General features: G+C 31.0%; 4 protein-coding genes across 4 annotated transcripts; 3 read left to right on the forward strand and 1 right to left on the reverse strand.

The window, feature by feature from the left end:
• The first annotated feature begins 4,969 nt into the window (after nt 1-4,969).
• On the forward strand, nt 4,970-10,094 carry LOC127263738 (microtubule-associated protein 70-2-like). The gene is made up of 11 exons (XM_051292931.1): nt 4,970-5,462; nt 5,723-5,808; nt 6,670-6,735; nt 6,834-7,004; nt 7,105-7,275; nt 7,393-7,548; nt 7,658-7,804; nt 7,920-7,991; nt 8,093-8,623; nt 8,698-8,885; nt 9,462-10,094. The coding sequence occupies exons 1-11, from the start codon at nt 5,219-5,221 to the stop codon at nt 9,499-9,501; spliced, it is 1,872 nt and encodes a 623-aa protein (XP_051148888.1). The 5' UTR covers nt 4,970-5,218; the 3' UTR covers nt 9,502-10,094.
• A 779-nt stretch (nt 10,095-10,873) lies between these two features.
• LOC127263739 (uncharacterized) lies at nt 10,874-11,748 on the reverse strand. The gene is made up of 2 exons (XM_051292932.1): nt 11,285-11,748; nt 10,874-11,206 (listed from the first exon to the last, which is right to left on the reverse strand). Exons 1-2 carry the CDS (start codon nt 11,609-11,611, stop codon nt 11,018-11,020), a joined length of 516 nt encoding a protein of 171 aa, XP_051148889.1. The 5' UTR covers nt 11,612-11,748; the 3' UTR covers nt 10,874-11,017.
• Nucleotides 11,749-14,523: 2,775 nt separating this feature from the next.
• LOC127264113 (sec14 cytosolic factor-like) lies at nt 14,524-17,512 on the forward strand. The gene is made up of 6 exons (XM_051293501.1): nt 14,524-14,731; nt 14,883-15,141; nt 16,230-16,266; nt 16,456-16,573; nt 16,662-16,772; nt 17,204-17,512. Exons 1-6 carry the CDS (start codon nt 14,654-14,656, stop codon nt 17,339-17,341), a joined length of 741 nt encoding a protein of 246 aa, XP_051149458.1. The 5' UTR covers nt 14,524-14,653; the 3' UTR covers nt 17,342-17,512.
• A 423-nt stretch (nt 17,513-17,935) lies between these two features.
• Nucleotides 17,936-21,332, forward strand: LOC127264114 (uncharacterized). The gene is made up of 6 exons (XM_051293502.1): nt 17,936-18,154; nt 18,277-18,535; nt 19,768-19,804; nt 19,914-20,031; nt 20,121-20,231; nt 20,846-21,332. The coding sequence occupies exons 1-6, from the start codon at nt 18,077-18,079 to the stop codon at nt 20,981-20,983; spliced, it is 741 nt and encodes a 246-aa protein (XP_051149459.1). The 5' UTR covers nt 17,936-18,076; the 3' UTR covers nt 20,984-21,332.
• The last annotated feature ends 67 nt before the right edge of the window (nt 21,333-21,399 follow it).

Genomic DNA, 21,399 nt, shown 5'->3' on the forward strand with positions numbered 1-21,399 from the left:
ACGATGTCCATGCTGCCGTTTTGGTCCGTCCCACGTACCATGTCATTTTTCTTTTTTAAAAAATAATTACAAACTTTAATCTCATTTTAAATTTTTTAATTTCAATTTTTTTAATTTTAAGGAAACTAATTAGTCATCTTAATCTTAATTTATAATTATTTATATTATAAGATAATTATTTCACTAATACATTCTTAATTATCTACTAATTATATCCCTCTTAAAATACCGTATCTACAGTATAACAGACACGCTATCTGGGACGGAGAGAGAGCACTATAAGTATATATTTGCCGGCCCCTTCGCCCAGACCTCAAACAAAACACTCTTAATAACGATAATTTGATATAATGATAATTGAATATTAGTTTAATAATATACTTCTCTGTCCGTCAGTCACTGTGTTTATCTGCTAATCAACAGCTAAGCATTTTTCTGCTGTCTTATTATTATTATTATTATTTTTATTTATTTTTCAATGCCACTCGTAAGATTTTGCTTATGCCACTCTATTGTTTTATTTATTTTAGAGAAATATTCGTCAACTTTTTTCTAAAAAAATATTAAATTAAATATCTATATTTTATATTTTATATTATATTAAAAAATATCACAACACCTATTTATATCATATCATACAATTATGAAAATTCAATTTTTTTACTATTCAAATCTAAACTCAAAATCCAAACACCCAACAAACACACAATTAGATTATATGTATTTATATATTTCTTCTATCCCAATTCAAATAATTTTTTTACCATTTTTGTTGGACTCACTTCAAATTATGTACTCCCTCCGTCATGTAAATGTGTACTCATTTGATCGGACACTAATTTTAATAAAAGTGAGTAATAATTGTTAATTTTTCCCTTTATAGTAAAAAACAGTACAAAACTGAAATGATTTTTTACTTAAAAAGGAAATGATAATATTTTTCGATGACAATTCAAAAAGAAAAGTAAACGTATATTTGAATGACGGAGGGAGTATTTTATATTTTTTAAAAAATAATCATATATTAATACTAAAATATCTTTTAACTTCTACTTAAATTACAAACATACAATTATATATACAAATTATTTATACATAAAGTCAAATAGCATTAAATGTCCAAATTTATTAGACACACTTCAACTAACTAATAAAATAGTATTATTATTTCTTAATCTACTACAAAACCATAATTCTTTTGATTTCGAACAAAAAGAGTATATTATCAACAAGTAAGTTTGAGTAAATAAAAATAAAAATATAGTATTATAAAATATTATCGTATTTAGTAGCGTGAAAAATAAAGTACGAGTGAGACGAAGGTTTTGTTCGTCTAAATTTTTTTAGCGATAGTATTTTTAATATATATAATATTTTATCCGTCCGATAACAATAGTTATATTTATCTTTTGCATTATTATATTTAACATAAAATATATTTTTAGGGTAAACTGTTTTTTTAGTCCCGTAACTGGCCCCTTTATCATTTTAGTCTCGTAAGTGGAGCATGTCGCAAACTAGTCCCATAAGTGAAAAATTATCGTCGTTTTAGTCCTCTGGTGCCGGAGACGCCCGCGTGGCTCGCCGGAGGTGACGTGTCCGCCAGGTGTCCCGCCAGGTTAACGACACCTGGCGGACACGTGGATTTATTATTATTATTATTTTTTATTTTTTAATTGGACCAAATAAAAAAATACAAATAAAATAAAAAATAAGTTTTAAAAAATTTTAAAAAATGAAAAAAAAAAAATCAACGTATCCGCCAGGTCCAGGTATCGCTGACCTGGCGGACACGTCACCTCCGGCGAGCCACGCAGGCATCTCCGGCGCCGGAGGACTAAAACAGCGAAAAATTTTTACTTATGAGACTAGTTTGCGATAGGCTTCCACTTACGGGACTAAAATGATAAAGAAGTCCAGTTACGGGACTAAAAAAACAATTTACCCTATATTTTTATATTTATATAATTATTATACATATTTCATTATATTTGTATTATAAGATACTAATATAAACATTTTGTCCTTTTCTTTTTATTTGTAGTAAATGTAACTCTTGCAATCGGACGAAAGTAGCATATATTCTATTTTCTCAACAAAAATTAACATTTAACTCAAAATTCTATTTATTTTTTTTTATATTATCAATACTGTTTTATATACTTTACATTAAAAAAGAAAAAATAGACTTCAAACAAAACACTAAATAATTGATGGATGGAAACCAAATACACTACACAAAAAAAGCGACAGTAAGATCATGAGTTTAGATACACTTGTCACACATGATTTTCCTAATGTGACTTGAGTTGTCGAATTTCAACAAACAACATAAGCACAAAAAAAGCAAAAAAACATGGGGATGAATTCGTGATAGTAAGATCATGAGTTCAAACTCCGACGCAATATAAGACAAACAATAAATGATTTATGTTAACATAATACTCCCTCCGTCCCAAATACCATGTCCACGTTGCCGTTTTTGTCCGTCCCACGTACCATGTCACTTTCCTTTTTTGAAAATGATTACACAGTTTAATCTCATTTTAAATTTTTTAATTTTAATTAAGTTATGTTAATCTTAATCTATAATTATTTATATTATAGCATAATTATTTTCACTGATACATTATTAATTATCTACTAATTACACCCCTCCTAAAATACCGTGTCTATAGTGTAACACACACGATATTTGGGACGGAGGGAGTAAAAAAAATACAATATACTATAATATGTATACTTTATTTCATTAAAAAAACATTGTATGAACAAACTTTTTATTTTTTATTACTAATAAGTTTTTGTTTAAAATTTCAATAATAGATTTTGAACCGTATAAAAAGTTAAATTTATATTCGATATAATACAAATAAGTGTTAATATAATATTTTAAATATAAAATTAATTATTAATATAATGATAAACTAAAAAATTATAAGTTTGATTAGATATTTTATTTTATTTTTTAAATACCAGTAAATAGTACAAGTCATGTAGAAAATCCTAAACATACACAACTTTTCACTTAAAAAAAATAATATATTTGTAATAGAATTTCGTCCCTAAAGTTCACGTACCTAACGTAATTCCATTCCTAATTCCGTCTCTAATGTCATTAGTAACAGAAAAAATAGATTTAGAGACAAAAATTTTTTATTACAAAATAATTTTTTCTTGTAGTGTTTCTGTATTTCAATAAGGGTGTGTTTGTTTGGGGGATTGGATTGGATTTACACTATTCATCCAATTTTTTCTCCAAAAATATCAAATCAAACACCTATTTTTCATTTTTTTATATTATACTAAAAATTAATTTTACATTCAAAATATCACATCAACACTTATTTATATCACATCATACAACTATTCAAATCCCAACTCAAAATTCAAACCCCCAAACAAACACACCCTTAATATATTTATAAATTTTTGGATGACCCAGTCATGTGTGGGTCGACTCGTGATCATAAGGTAACGAGTTTAAACCAAATATTGGATTCTCAGTTCATAATTTTATATTTTTTTATATATTTATAAATTATGGTATAATATATATATATATATATTCATGTATTTCAAAAATATTATGAACATTGCCAAGTTTTCATTGTCATTTCAAAAATAATAAATAAAATTAAGTGACAAATTTGTATAAAAATAAATGATTAGTCAATGAAGTAATGAATTCAATCAATTAGTGCATATAATAAATGATAATAAATTGAATGAATGGGTTTTTATTTAAGCATTCAATTCATGTATTTAATAAAGAAGGATGTCTTCTCTTCTTGTTTGTATTTAAAATATTTTCACTATTATTAAAAACACTATCATTTGACCTAAACAGCTACAAACTAATTTTATATTAAATTAAAAAAGCAATAACACTATCAGTGAGTTTGTATAATATTTAAATGTCAATAATATCCTTAAACTTATGTATAATGTGTGATAGTATTTTGATAAATAAAGTTAAGAATGAGAGTACATTATAAATAAAAATGTGATATTTATTAGATAAGACAATTGTATATAGAAAATGTGTCTATTTAAACCTTACTCATCTTTATTGAATAAATAATAAACATTAAATAAAGTTAATCAAACAAACACAAACCTAAATATTTAATATAATAATTTTTTGAAATTTTTTTATAATAATATACATATATATAGAACTATACAGTACTAAGTAATATACATATTTTTAGTGTTCAAATTCTTTTTTTTTTCTATAAATATTACATCAAACAGTACTTTTTTTTTCCTCTTTTATATTATATTATAAATTTATTTTAAATTTAAAAAAAATCACATAAACTTTTATTTATATTACATCAAAAAATTATTTAAATTTAACTTTTTACTATTAAAAAAGCAAAATACAAAAACAAACTCACAAACAAACAAGCTAATAAGGTTTGTTTGTTTTTGAGTTAAAAAAAATTTTACTATTCAATTTTACTATTAATTTTTTAATAATATATTATACTCCATCAGTCTAAATACAAAGTAAATATTTAATATTGATACAATACTTAAAAAATAATACTAATATTTTAATTAGAATAAATAGTTAAAAATAATTTAATGATTTTTTTATCTTAATTTTTTTTTATATAAAAATCATAATATGATATATAACAAAGATATTTATGAAAAAAATAAAAATATTTAATAAAATATTATTCTTTAATTTAACGTTTCAAAATAGAAATAAACATTAATATAATAGTATTTAAATTCAATGACAAATTAAAATCTCAAACTCAAAATTATTATTACATATATAAATCCCAAAAATCTTCCCTCCCGATAAACTTTTCTTAAGCCACTCCTCTTAACAACTGAAAAGACAGATATATCCATTAGCATTGATGCTGTGCCCCACGTTTGGTCCGGGGCTTTTATGTAATTTCGTAAACTGTACCAGCACCGATAGACTTAGAACCAGAGAGAGAGAGAGAGAGAGAGAGAGAGAAGGGAAAAAGCACATGAATTTGAACTCGAAATCTCTACCGTGTCACTTTTTCGTTCTTCCGGTCTTCAGATTGCTCTATAATGTTCCTTCGAATTTGAACTGAAATCGTCTCTCTCTCTCTCTGGAATTCACAGTTTTTTTGGGAAAAAGATTACTGGTGTGTTTAGGGAATTTGGTGCCGGTGTTGTGTGGAGATTTGATGCGCGGTGTAGGAAGTGATTAAGATCGGCGGCGATGGCGGAGGTTTCTGGCGAGGGCAGTGCTGGCATGTCGGCGGAGCTGATTTCCGGAGAGACCAGCGGCAATGCGCCTGTGGCGGCACCGCTGGCGGTGTCGGCGTCGTTCAGGGAGGGGGGAAAGGGCGGGAGGAGGAGGGCGTCCGTACGGCCAAGCCTGGATGCTGATGATTTTATAAACCTGCTTCACGGTTCGGATCCGGTGAAGTTGGAGCTCAATCGACTGGAGAACGAAGTCAGAGGTCAGTGTATTTAGCTGGATCCACTGGATTCGAGCTACGATTTGATGTGAAAAACTGCCGTTTTTATGCGTTACTTCATTTGTGCCGTGGTTTGGCATCTGTATCTGTCTTAATTTTGGAAACAAATCTGTTTTGATGGAAGCATGGGCGGCTCGACAGCTTAGATCTGCAAATAATTTTAACACTCATTATCATTATTTTTTACTGCATCTCATATGTTCGAAGAATGGGATTTTAACTTGTGGTTTTGCTGTTTGCAGATAAGGAGAGGGAATTGGGGGAAGCGCAGTCGCAGATCAAGGCCTTGAAGTTATCCGAGAGGCTTCGTGAAAAAGCTGTTGAAGAGGTATGTACTTCTTCTTTTCCAAAAAATTATGGCTAGGTTTATGATATTTGCATTTTTGTTCTCTGTTCATCATTTAAGATGTTAATGCTTACATGATGTAATTCATAGCTTGAAATGATTCTGCCTTGCATGGTATAACGTTAGTATCAATTATTCTTTCCTGAGACGTTGAAAGATATAAACCTAACAGAACGAATTAATTAGTGATGTTTACTTGCAATCTGATGTTAGCTTTGGAAATTTTACAAGAAAAATGGAAGCTTATTGGCAATTTTCTCATATTACATTACCTGCTTTGCTCAGTCATTGCTCGATGGTCTCAACTTCCCTTCTTGATCTGGCCTTGTGTTGAGCCAAGTAGTATATGAAAATCATTGGGAAATATACTTGCTTAAATGAACAAGGTAGTTGGAGTCTTTTGTTAAATATTTTTCTCAATAGGATGGATTTCAAGATATTCCAATTGATAATTCGGAGGTGCTAGGGTCGTGTGTCTTACAAGGTAGTAGATATATATTGTGGAAATTGGAAAATGTTTTAAGACTGGTCAGTCTCTGTAAATTCGAAAATTATCTTCTATGAATGGCAAAATAAAGTGGTTGATGCTGAAGGGGTGCCAGTTTACAGTAAAAGTTCGTGTCTGAATTTTTCGGTTAAACTTGAGGATGTATGTCCTCTGTTTTTAAGCATGAACTAGAGTGTCTTCACACTGTTTCATATTGCTGTACTCTTGGATGTCATTCAATGCATTCATTCATATTTCCTTCCACCACAGCTCTTGGTTTTCTTTTATCTCTTAGTTGTCTTCCAGTGTAAACCCATGAACATCTGTGAAATGTAAGATTCTTCATGTTGTTTTAGCTCACTGATGAGTTGGGAAAGATGGAGGAGAAGCTCAAATTGACAGAATCTCTTTTAGAAAGCAAGGTATTACATGTGGCTTGAAGCTCAGCTACTTGTCTCTGCGCCTTCATGGTTGTTGTATATTCCAGTGGCATCATTTTGCTCTTTAAATTTTTGGGCAGAATCTTGAAATTAAGAGAATTAACGATGAAAAGAAGGCCTCCATGGCAGCCCAATTTGCAGCAGAAGCTACTCTACGGAGGGTTCATGCTGCTCAAAAGGATGATGACATGCCTCCTATTGAAGCTATCCTGGCTCCATTGGAGGCTGAACTCAAACTTGCTCGGCAGGAGGTTTGGAATTAAGCTAAATGGTCTTATAGTTAGAAATATTTTTTCTTCTATGGCATTACTCATATATATATATATATATGTATGCTGCCTTTCTGTCTAGATTGCAAAGTTGCAGGATGATAACAAAGCACTGGACCGGCTCACAAAATCAAAAGAGGCTGCCTTACTAGAAGCCGAAAGAACTGTACAGGCAGCACTGGCCAAAGCTTCTATGGTTGATGATCTTCAAAACAAGAACCAAGAATTGATGAAGCAGATAGAAATTTGTCAGGTGTTGGAAAGTTTTTGTGCTGTTTCATTCAGTTGGTAGCTGCCATTTGATAATTACTGATTTACATTTACTGGTAATTTTCTTCTTACTCTAACATGAGAGCATTCCTGTTGTCAGGAAGAGAATAAGATATTAGATAAAATGCATCGACAAAAGGTTGCGGAGGTTGAGAAGCTTACTCAAACAGTTCGTGAGCTTGAAGAGGCTGTCCTTGCTGGTGGTGCTGCTGCCAATGCTGTACGTGACTATCAGCGGAAAGTTCAGGAGTTGAATGTAAAGAACCTTATTTGCATATGCATTTAATTTTTGTTTTTATCATATACCGTGATGAATTCTATGTCGAACTACAGACAAGTGAAGGACTTTATGTTATTGTTTGCAGGAGGAAAGAAAAACCCTCGACAGGGAATTAGCTCGTGCCAAAGTGACGGCAAATAGGGTTGCAACTGTGGTAGCTAATGAATGGAAAGATGCTAATGACAAGGTTATGCCTGTGAAACAATGGCTAGAAGAAAGAAGATTCTTGCAGGTATGTATATCCTTCGTTTCTTCTCTTTTCAAGCAGTTTCCTGTGCTATGGGTGGTCTTGTATTTTGATTTTATTGTTGGATATATTCTCAAAATCTGTTTTTTCTATTTTATAGGGTGAAATGCAACAGCTCAGGGACAAGCTTGCTATAACCGATAGAGCTGCGAAATCTGAAGCCCAATTGAAAGTAATTGGCAATGTTTAATAATTATGTCAATACACTGATAACCTACAGCTAAATACTCAGAGAAATTTCTTAAAATTGAAGTAAGCTTTTATTTCCTTCAGGAAAAGTATCAACTACGTCTGAAAGTTCTTGAAGAAACATTGAGGTCACCGAATCCAACAACTCGGGTAACTGCAGATGGAAGAAGCACAAGCAATGGCACTGCACGACGCCAGTCACTTGGTGGAGCTGATAACATTTCCAAATTGACATCCAATGGATTTTTACCTAAGCGATCACCATCATTTCAATTGAGATCTTCTGGTAGCAGTACAGTGTTGAAGCATGCAAAGGGAACATCAAAGTCCTTCGATGGTGGTTCACGGTCTTCAGAGAGAAGCAAAGTTCTCTTGAATGGATTAGGGCCAAATTTTAAGCAAAGCCAGTCTTGTGATGGAACTAAAGAAACTGAGACACAAAATAGTACGTGGAAAGCAGCTCCGGAGGAAAAAAACAATGATATACAAGTCACCGAGAGAGATGACACTGTGCCTGGGCTTCTATATGATCTGTTGCAAAAAGAAGTGGTTGCCTTGAGGAAAGCAGGCCATGAAAAAGATCAGAGCCTTAAAGATAAGGATGATGCAATTGAGGTTGGTTCAGTTCATTAATTGGGTTATGATCCTTCAACTTGTTCTCGTGATTAAATTTCTCCAATTGTCATCAGATGTTAGCAAAGAAGGTAGAGACTTTAACTAAAGCAATGGAAGTTGAGGCGAAAAAGATGAGAAGGGAGGTTGCTGCCATGGAGAAGGAGGTGGCTGCAATGCGTGTCGACAAGGAACATGAAAATCGGGCCAAAAGACTTGGGAATTCGAGGAGTTCAGTTAACACTGCTCAGTTGCAACCAGGAAGGTATGCCTGTTTCTTATTGCAAGTTATGTCGGCATCTTTCCTTCACGGTTCTGTTAGAGGAAATTTTTTTAAATATATATATATGTGTGTGTGTGTGACTCTAGAATGAATGCTATCCTCCTTCTAAAGACCACCGATACTTAGTTAAGATTGTTTCACTGTTATCTATGAAAATCTAAATATATACTTCCTCTGTCACATAAAAATATTTATGCTTACTTTCATTTTTTCATCTTTCGTCTAAAATATTCTCATTTTTTTTAGTAAATAATCATATTGTTTTTTACTATAAAGGTCAACAAATAGCAAAAGTATATACCGTATTAAATCTGTGCCACATGTGATAGAGGCATGTACTAATGAATTTATCGTTTCTTTTTTCATATATATACATATATATTTTGAACTAAACAATTCACGCGATCCATCTTTTGTACCTCTATATTGACTGTGTTTTCTGTATTTACATGCTAAAGAATTCACTTGAAGCTATCTGAATTGCTTGCATTGATGCCCTTAATGCACAATATATATATTTTTTATGTTCTTCAATCCGCAAGCTATCGTTATATGCAGAAGTGTATCGAGAAGTGGATTGACGCGCAGCACTCAATAACAACAACAGATAACACCCGTGTCGCCTGCCCGGTGGAACTGCTCCGTATAAATCCTTGTTTGTCTCGTGTCCTTTTTTACACTTGTGATTTTATATGTTTACCCCCCTGTTCACTGTTTGTATGGTCGAAAACAAGCACGAGAAGAACAAATCTACCCTACTCTACTGTGGAAAGACGACAAAAATCAAAATCTCACCGGTGTGCTTCGCTTTCTGACTTAGACTGTAATCGAACTCCCTCTGCTTAGTGATCATGGTCAGCATGAACATGAAGGATATCAAATCCGAGCTAACCTTTTGGCAGATACATTTGGAGTGGCAGTATGATGAATTTGTCGATGTTGTATAGGTACTAGCTTCGTCCTCGTCTTTGTCGGTTTTTTTATCTATCTATCTATCTATCTATCTATATATATCTATCCTCCCCCTTGGCCTCCCTCCTACAACATTCTGTGTTTGTTTGCAGTCGATATTTTTAAATCTGCAGGTGTTAGCGTGATTGATTGATTTCTATCTCTGATGTTTTTTGTTGTTGATATATTTTTGTTCTCTATCAGATATATGAATATGAATGATGAGATGATTTTGTTTCCTTCTCTTTATGTTCTAATTCATCCACAGTTAGGAAAGGTTGTGTTGTTCTTTATTTAATTTTGGTTAGTTGATTTATTTATTTGTTATTATTGTTGTTACTTTTTAATGATATGAATTATGATATTGAATGAATAAGTTACAGGCTGTGGTTGAAAATTATGACTTTGTGTATGACCATATCCAGTGGGGTGGGGTGGGGTGGGGTTAGGTGGTGCTGTGTTTGTTGTATGTTTTGAGAATATGCTGCTGCCCTGCCTTCCAGAGAAATCTGGTTTTGTCACGTGGGTGCACGTGCTACTGGGGCAGGACTCGGAACCACACGTAGTGGTGCTGAAAATCTGCTATTGGTGGATCGGATTGCTAGTTGCCACGTGGGTGGATTCTATTGGGTGGTGTTTTTGTGCTTGAATATCTGTGTTGGATTAGTTGACAATGCATTGAATTAGAGTGTGCGTTTTGGGTGATTTCATCATCATGGTTTGTTACTTGTTACTTCTGTAAATCATTCAATGTTAGGTTATTGGTGTAGTAAATTAGGCTAGTCCAATCCACCCACCTAAATTTAACAAAATTTTAAGTATTTGTATTTATTTTTTAATGTTGAGTTCGATTGTATTGTTCGAAATCTTATTGTTTGAATCTTTGTTCGTATTTGGCTCGAATAAGCCCATTTGGCTAAGTCAAGCTTGTTTGGATATGATATTATTTATTTATTTTTTAATTAATAAAACAAACTTATTTATGTTGCTAGGTTCGGCCCAACGAACTTAAACTGAACTTAAATCAAATTCAATAACAATTTGATTAGTTTAATAGCTCTACTTATAACAAAATTTGTATAAACGGTTCAAACCCTGTTAACACCTTAATTATAATGAAGCAACAATGGCAATTTCTAATACATATATATATATAATTTAATTTATTTACTAATTTGATTTTGCAGGCGGGTCTTAATTTGATGGAAACTGAGCCCTCTCTCAATGTATTCAACATTAGAAGGATCGAACGGTCCTTTCACTCTGTCGACGCTGCCGATCACCGCCCTCGCCGGAATCACGCTCCGCGACGGATCCGAGCTCGTCTCGTAGCTCAGGCACGATGAAAATCCCTAATTTCACCCTTAACTAAGTCCGAATTCCAATTTCCCCAACCAAATATTTCATTGCAATCGATCAATCGTACTTACCTTGAAGACGACGACTTCAACCTCTTCATCGTCCACCGCCGCGCGGACGATGAGAACCTCGTCTTTGACCGCCTGCGTATACGCCTCCAGTAAAGCTATCTCTTCATTGTACTCACTTTCCTCCTCTTCCTTGCCGCCGTCGTCTCTAATTCTCCGCCGAGCACGCCGGCGCGGTCCAGAGGCTCGCCGGCAATTGAATTTTAGCGCGCCGCCGGATGGGGAGAAGTGCGCGGCGGATACGTGGATTGAGGAGGCGCCGGAGAATGGAGCGGCGCGAGGGATTAGTAGTCTGGGATTGGATGTGGAGGCGGTGAAGCTCTTCAACATTTGGGGATTTTTAGCAATTAATGGATGGAAAAATTGAAGTAAAATTAGGGTTAGGGTTTGCAAATTGCAATCTGCTTTGCGGAGAAGATAAGGTCAATTGCATACATACATATACCTCTACACGAATGGCCCAATTTAATTTAAATATTGTTAGGTCCCAAATTTGGTCAAAATCAAACAGCAACAACCCAGCACTTATAACACATAAACAGACTCACGGCAAATACGAAATACAAAACAATTTTTTAACTCAGTTCAGCTTCCAATTTCACCTACATCGGGGCCCTCCAACTTCAAGACAACAAATACACATAAATTCCTACATATGCATTGTAAATTCTTGGGTTTAGCAAGTGTGAACTTTCGGGTAACAGCTGCGAATTCTCACATTATAAAAAAAAATAAAAATAAAATAAAAATGAATACCATAGGGTATTTTCGAAGTTTCTAACTTGGATCTTCACTAATTCATCCAATTTCGGTAACATTTAGATTGCACCTCTTATTGGTTGAACTTACAATCAAATGGATAGCAACTGTCCGTTGGAGTTCGTTGGTTGATTAGACCATCTGCGGACAACATTAACTAAAACATAATGCTAAAATTTTCATATAATATCGTTCAAATCTTTACAAACAATTGTTTAAATAACATCAAACAAAAGTTAAGATAACATGTATTATGCTTAAAATATGTGTCTATAGAATTTTTGATTGACTTCTTTTAAATTTTTTATCAGTGCTTTATTAAATCTCAAATAAATGCTATTTGAAAAATTAACAACACAATATAAAACACCACAGATACTTGTATAAAATATCATATACTTTCTCCCAAAAGTATAGATTTAAGAAATATTGATATTATATTGGTATTTAGTAAAAAATATTGATAAATGATTTTTTTTTTGCCATTGCGAGTGTATTAGTGTAAAAAATAGTAACAATGATGTAATAATAATAATAATAATAAAGCCATAGTAGTTTTACAAATAAAATTATTATTATGGAACAGACAAAAATGGTAAATAAGAGTATTGTATTGAACGAAAAGAAAATATATATTTTTATATAACACTAGATATATTTGTATAGAGTACTGTATATATAAATGACATATATTTCTAATTTCACATAGCGCTGTTATTGCACCTAAAATTAATACTATCTCAAATATTTTATTGTACTTTTTAAGAAATCAACATGTAATCGAAGCAATTATTTAAAATATTACATCTTACACATGCTATTTTTAATTTTAAAAAGAATTTCATATAAAATTTCTCCCTAAAGTTTGGATTATTAACTTGTGTCAGACTCTTATACCTTTGTCCCACTTGTGCGTAGTCAAAGTCAATGTATCGATATAGTTTGCCTAGTGTGACTTTTCTGTTGGATCTGGTTCGCAGGGTATTAGGTTCGGCCGGAGATTTACCTAGTGTGCACTTTCGGATAACGATTGCGTATTCCCACGTAAAAAAAAAAAAAGTCAATGGATCGAGTTCATCATCAAGTTTTAAATAGAATTAAAATATAATCATATGATTTTATTTTGTTTATTTTAATTTAATTTAAAATGATTGAACTAATTTTGAAAATAATACTACCTACATCAGCTTTAATAATATTTATTATCTTATGCTATGTTTAATAAAAATTATATATTAATTATTATTATAATTTTTTTTGATAACGTAGTGTATTTTTATTTTGTTTTTATATGTTTTTGGGTGTGTTTATTTAACAATCAAATCCAAAATTTTACTATTTAAACTATATATTTTTCAAAAGAAATATAATTTTTTTTTTCACAAGATATCTTGTTATAGATTATTTTAATACTAAATTTAAACTAAATTTCTTTTTTTTTTTAAAACTTATCAAAAGAAACACACTCTACTTTTTATTTTTATTTTTTTGGACCATATTAATCATAAATACCTCTCCTTTTTATTTATTTATAATTATATATTTCTACTTGTAAGTGTATATTTAGGCCATCTTCAACCACTCGGTTTATCCACTTTTAACTCCAAATATGCAGTTGCTACAGTAATTTTATTTTAATCATAACTCTATTTTTCATTATTCTTCAAATATTCAAATTTTCCCATTATTTTAAACAACTTTTTATTTTATAATTTAAAATAAAATTTTTAAAAAATAAAAATTAAATTTAAAATTTTAAAAATTTAAAAAATTAAAAAAAAGTAAAACAACGCCAATTGGCGTCCATTTTTTTGGCGTTGGAGACAATCCACCCTATAAAAGCCAACCTAGCGCCATTGGAGATGCACTTATCTTTACATAATTAAATACTACTCCCTCCATCCACACAAACTAATATCCTCCTATTTCATTTTTTAAACACAAATTTTACATTTTTATCCTTTATTCATTTATTACTTTTAATCTTTACCCTACAATTAAAGACAAATTTGTCAATTCATAACAAAAAGACAATCAGTGTAAATATATTTTAGGACAATAGAAATTGGATGGAGGGAGTATTAACTAATATTTATTAATTTGCTTATCAAGAGCAAATATACATTTTAGAGATGAAAGGAGAGAATTTTTTTTGTCTGCAAATATTATAAATTTAAAAACATTTGTAACATATAAGAATCTATTACTTATTGAGAAACTAAAAAAAAATAGTTTTCGAAAATAACAAAAAATAAATATAAAAATGAATACTTTTAAAAAGTATGAATGAAATATTAATAATTTTTTTAAAAAATTAATAAACGATATCACAAAAAAAAATCAGATCACAAGGACATTCAAACGAACACAACCATGAACTTGAAGCATCGTTTTCAGTATTATGTCATTACAATATCAGCCACTTGTAAGAACCAATTCATGGACCTTAGGAATATACTGACTTTTTTTTTTTTCTTTCAAAAAAATAGAATCAATGAATATATTGAAGCCATATATATTCGATCCACAAATTAATTGTGTGAACTCTGCTCCTAAGCTCTGATTTCGTCATTTTCCCCCAATTCGATCGAGCTGAGGCTGAGCTGTAAGAAAATGGACGAAAACCAGCGACGAGCAGTGTCGGAGATGAGGGGATCTGTCCGAACACAGCTCGGTTCTTCTTCAACTCAGGTAATTGATTAATTAATTATTCAAATATTCGATTTCAATTCATTCCGATTCGACAGATTAGTTAATTTAGGGCTTTTAATTTACTCACTCAATTCATCAGCAAGCTAGAATTCAATTCAGTTTATTACAGCAATGGATGGATGATTTGCAGGAATTTGGGGATCTTACATTGATGCGATTTCTGATAGCGAGATCGATGAATGTCGAGAAAGCAGCAAAGATGTTTGTCGAATGGCAGACATGGCGGTCTTCGTTCGTACCTCTTGGGAACATTCCGGTGTCTGAAATTGAGGATGAATTAGCCTCAGAAAAAATTTATCTCCAAGGGCTATCACGCAAGTCAGGCCGCCCGATAGTTGTCGCAAAAATCCACAGGCATTCCGTTCCCAAGGATCACCTTCAGTTCAAGAGTACGTATATATGTATCGATTTTTATTTTATTTTATTTATTAATTTAAAATATAATATATTTACAATATAATATTAGTAGTAGTATTTTCTCTCTCATCTATGTTCACTTCTTGATTGTTATTATTTTTTTAATTAAAAAACATTATTATTATTTTTATTATAAAAAAGGTTTATATTTTTGTATATTTATTTTTTTAAAATTCTTTTCCGGCCAAACGAATATAAATTGAAATGACCGAAGGCAAATTTGTTTTGACTGCGTCTCAGACAAAACAAATCATATTAGGGATATAGGGAGACTCGTGATTCATTTAAAATTTTTATTTAGTATAAGTTATTATATTATATATTCATATTTATAGTATTTTATTACTTAGTGAATGTATGTCAAATTATTTTAATATTTTTGTGGCTTGAAAATATAAATAAAATAAATATTTTCATAAAAGCTAATGATTTTTGGATATTTAAATATGATTATTTTACTATAATTAAAAACAAATATTTTTGAATGAGATATAAAAAATAATAAAAATAGTATATTAAATTAAGATAGAAAAAAAATATAATTTTCTTAAAACAACAAGAGATAAAAATCAAATTTTATCTTTTCATCTAATTTTGTCCTTATATTATAATTTGATATAATAATGTTTATATAAATAAATATAAAATTTTATAGTATTTTTAATACATAGTGTTGTCAAATTTAGTAATATATATTGTTATATAATAAACAAAAATATATATATTGTTGCGAAGCAAATATAGAATGACATGATACAAAATTTGAAAAAAAAATGTAAACAAGACTAACTCTTATAGTAAAAAAATAAAGTTTGTTCACCAACAATATTTTGGTAATACAATTTTTATAAATATTATTAAAATATATCATATGTGCAATAATATATATATACAATAACATAATATATATAATATATTTAATTTACCGCTAATAATTCAATATAAAATATTATTTTTTATATTACAAATCAAAATAAAAGAGAAAAATTTGTGACTAATAATGTCATAATTGAGTTGAGAATATATAGTATCTAATTTGAAACTTCTTCCATCTGTTTAGAATTCGTGGTTTACACACTCGACAAGAGCATCGCAAGGTATATCTTTCATACAATGCCATATGTGGTTTGTTATCATACATTCGTACTTTGAGAAAAAAACGAAAGAATGTGTTTCTTTTGAGTCTCTACACATCTTTTTATTATCTGAAATTTTTGAAAAAGAAAATAAATATATATATATATTTTCAAAATTCAGACTATTTTTTTTTTTTACCTGTTGACCAGTGGGTTTAAAAGTAAAGAGATAGGAAACGAGAAAATAGTCGCCGTTCTTGATCTCAACAACCTTTCATACAAGAATGTGGATGTTCGTGGGATGATCACGGGATTTCAGTTCTTGCAAGTAAGTGATATATTCTATTTCACCATTTCTTACAATATTCCGAGAATTTTTGTCGCGGCATAACTAGTCGTGTCTTCGTCATGCATAGGGGTATTATCCGGAACGCTTAGCCAAGTGTTACATTCTAGACATGCCGTGGTTTTTCGTTAGCGCGTGGAGATTGATTTCACAGTTTCTCGACAAAGCTACCTTAGAGAAGGTATAAACCAAATTCACTATCGATATCTATATTGGGACAGTTACCGTGATAACTAGGGGCAAATTAGTATCAACTAGCACGTATAAAATGAACTGACAATCCATGCTTTTATTTAACACAACATATGCATATTGTCTTAAATGCGGTGAATGAATATATTTTGTATATTATAAATCAATAATAATACGTATTGTCTGGGGTTATATTATATATTGTCAATTTTTGTTTTGTAATATGTAAATATAAATCGTGGGTTGTCTATAGCTATATTGTGTGTTGTTATATATATATATATATTTTTCAGTATACTAACCGCCTAATAGTATGCACTATCAATTTCTATATACTCACATATATATATATATATATATATCGTTTTCTTAAGAATATGGTCATGTTAGAATTGTTAATGTTAAGGATGGTTTTGTCAGATTGTGATTGTGAGGAATGAAGAGGAGAGACAAGAGTTTGTCGAGGAAATTGGCGAAGAAGTATTGCCGGAAGAATATGGTGGACGGGCCAAATTGGTGCTTCTTCAAGACTATGTCTTACCACCATTGGATGACTGATGGGGATCTTCAATTGTGTCCGTAGGTTTTATGTTCGCTCTTATACGTGGGTGTCGATGCTAAGACAACACGTTTCACTTGTTTTAAAATCATATGTTTGTTCGCTACAATAAACCAATTTGATCGTTTGAATTAAAGCTTGAAGGTCAATCTCAAGAAAGCTTATGATAATGTCCACGCCCGCCTTGCGACTTTTTAGAAGATGATTGGTTTGTAGTTTCTTTAAAATGATCGCGAATTGCATCCCAACTTCTTCACTTGCTATAGCTATTCTTTGAAACAAATAGGGTCTTCAATTGTTTACTCCCACAAAAAATTATGGTAGAGATAATAACAAGCTTTAAAACGGAGTATATTTTATTCAAGACAGCTAAATTACAAATTACTAATTTCGTATTCCAGATCTATTTAAATAAACCAAGAGAATATATCAAACGAGACCCCGTGACAAATTAGATTCAAGGTATATCAATAATATATATATATGAATGAAATATTAATAATTAAAAAAATATTTCAATACACGATATTATAAAAAAAATCAGATCAAAGGGACATTTAAACAAACCCAAGCATGAAGTATAATTATATATTTCGTTAAAAAAATCAGCCGCTTGAAAGAACCAAGGCATTGACCTCAGGAATATACGAATTCTATAAATAGAATCAATGAATTGAAGCCATATATATTCGATTCACAAATTAATTCATTCGATCGATCTGAGCTGTAAGGAAATGGACGAAAACCAGCGACGAGCAGTGGCGGAAATGAGGGAATCTGTCCGAACACAGCTCGGTTCTTCTTCAACTCAGGTAATCAATTAATTAATTAATTCGAGCTTTTGATTAATTTACTCCTCAATTCATCAGCTAGCTAGCTAGAATTCAGTTCAATTCAATTCAACTTATAACAGCAATGGATGGATGATTTGCAGGAATTTGGGGATCTGACATTGATGCGATTTTTGATAGCGAGATCGATGAACATCGAGAAAGCAGCAAAGATGTTTGTCGAATGGCAGACATGGCGGTCTTCGTTCGTACCTCTTGGGAACATTCTGGTGTCTGAAATTAAGGATGAATTAGGCTCCGAGAAACTGTATCTCCAGGGGCCTTCACGCAAGTCAGGCCACCCGCTGATAATCGTCAAAACCCACAGGCATTTCGTTTCCAAGGATCACCTTCAGTTCAAGAGTAAGTATAATAATTATTTCTTATTTTATTTGGTTGTTCATAGTAAATACATTTATTTATTTATTATTATTATTTTTTTCTCTTAACAAATAATATCCTATAATTCACTCTACATTTCTTAAAAAAAGAAAAAACATAAGAGATAAACACATAACTTTATCTTTCTATCTACCACAACTACTTTTATATATAAAAAGAGTCGTAGCTCAAGTGGTTTGATGGCCAGTTAAATTTATTAATAATTTATTTTAGAAATGAATTTTAATAAGAACTTGGTTTAATTAATAGTGTATGAGTGAAGATAGAACCGACAACAAATAGACATAATTCGAAGATTTGATCATAATCTGATACAAAAAAATTATGTTTGGACCTAAAAAAATATACTAAAGAAATTTCGGGCCGTGTTTGGCTCAGCTTGAGTATGAACCGGGCTATACCCGAGTCCATCAACGGCAGGTTGTGCCTAGTCCAACCCAATTTTTAAATTTAATACTAGTATAATTTTATAAAATATATTAATAAATAAATTTATGTTAAAAATAAATGTGTAATTTAATGGTTTAGTTTGTATTGTAAGTATGAGATCATGAGTTTAATTATCACATTTAACATATAAAATTTTATTAAATTATTTTAAAATTAAAAAAATTAAAAAACAAAAACAAAAATAAAATAAAATAGGCTAAACAAGCCGGCCCGATTTGAAAGCGAACCGTGCTCGGGCCTAAATTTTCAAGATCGATTGAAACCAGGTCATGCCTATCCGGCCCAAAATATTGTTGGGTCAGCTGGGCCGATATGAAAAAAATCGGGACGATCCGATTTGCCACCTCTAGGTGAAGTAATGAGTAATGATAATAACAACATTATTGTAATTTATGGTATAAATTTGGTAGATGAACACAAAGTCAACACACATTTTGTTTTAAAGAGAATTTAAATTTTCAAAAGAAAAAAAAATGATGCTTTTATATTTGTGATATTTTGATGTAAAATTATTGTTAAATGCGATATTTTCAGATAGAAATAAGGGAGGATATGGTACATAAATTTGCAAAAAAATTGTAAAAGACGTACTCTTATGGTAAAAATAAGTTATTGATATAATATTCTGAATAACAATAGATATTGTATGTGATTTATGTTAGATGGAGAAATTTGTGACTAATAATGTCAAAAATTGATTTGAAACACATATATCTGATTTGAAACTTCTTCTATATGCTCAGAATTCGTGGTTTACATACTCGACAAAAGCATCGCAAGGTATATTTTTCAGACAATGCGATGTGTGGTTTGTTATCGTAGTAGCGGAAAAAATCCAATGTTTTTTTTGCTTTGGACTTATGACACTGTTGTCTCGATATGTGATCAGTGGCTTTAAAGGCAAAGAGATGGGAAACGAGAAAATAGTTTGTATTCTTGATCTCGACAAGCTTTCCTACAAGAATGTCGATGTTCGTGGGATGATCACCGGATTTCAATTCTTGCAAGTAAGAGATAGATCCTATCTCACCCTTTTATTGTAGCATTCCGAAGAATTTTTTCGGGTTATAACTAGTGTTGTTTTTATTTTGCGTAGGGGTATTATCCGGAGCGTTTAGCCAAGTGTTACATTTTGAACATGCCGTGGTTTTTCGTTAGCGTTTGGAGATTAGTTTCACGGTTTCTCGACAAAGCCACCTTACAGAAGGTAGAAATTAAATCATTCGTTCATATCTATATCAGAGTAGTTACAGTGCTGACCGGGAAAATTGACATATAAAACAAACAGACAATATACGTTTTTATTTAACACAACACATATATTTATAGGTGTGTTGTATGAATATATATTTGTTGTGTTGAAATCAGTGTATTTATTTAACACAAATTCCCCAAATTTTACTATTTTCATTTTTTGAAAAAATATATAATTTTTCTCTCATAAAATATTTTATTAGATATTATTTTAATATCGAATTCAAATAAAAAAATTTCAAACTTTTACCAAAGAAACACACCCCTAGTAGTAGCATGTGTTGTATGAGACTATATTATGTATTGTATATCAATATAAATATTGTGTTGTTTATAGTTATATTGTGTATGTTCTGTATTTGTAGTATATCAATATAAATGTTGTGCTGTCTATAGTTATATTGTGTGTTGTCGCATAATAAACACCTCATATCTATCTATATATATGTCAATTTCTTGCCGGCACCATATTCTATCATGTTTTTTGTTTAGTTTAAGAATATGGTCTTGTTATAATTTCGTTCTTATTATTATTATTATTATTATTATTATTATTATTATTTTCAGATTGTGATTGTGAGGAATGAAGATGAGAGACGAGAGTTTGTTGAGGAAATTGGAGAAGAAGTATTGCCGGAAGAATATGGTGGACGAGCCAAATTGGTGCTTCTTCAAGACTACGCCTTACCATCATTGGATGGTTGACGGGGATCTTCAATTGTGTCCGTAGATTTTATGTTTGCTAGATTATGTGTAGTGGTCGATGCTAAGACAACACGTTTCACTTGTCTTAAATCCACATGTTTGCTCGCTAGAATAAACCAATTCGATTGTTTGAATTAAAAGTTCGAAGATCGATCTCAAGAAAGCTTATGATAACTAATGTCCATGCCGGCCTTGTGAATTTCCTGTATCGTTTAGAAGATGAGTTTGGTTTTTAGTTTCTTTAAAACGATCGTGAATTGCATCCCTACTTCTTCACTTGCGATCCTTTGAAATGAATTGGGTCTTCGATTGTTTACTCCAAAAAAAAAAAAAAAAAAGAACAAAAGAATTTTGGTAGGAGTAATAAGACACTTTAATACTTCATAGTAATTATGCAATTAGAATGGATAAATAAT

Source organism: Andrographis paniculata, unplaced genomic scaffold (genome assembly GCF_009805555.1).
Source record: "Andrographis paniculata isolate CXL003 unplaced genomic scaffold, ASM980555v1 Contig69END, whole genome shotgun sequence".
In the NCBI taxonomy this organism is placed as follows: domain Eukaryota; kingdom Viridiplantae; phylum Streptophyta; class Magnoliopsida; order Lamiales; family Acanthaceae; genus Andrographis; species Andrographis paniculata.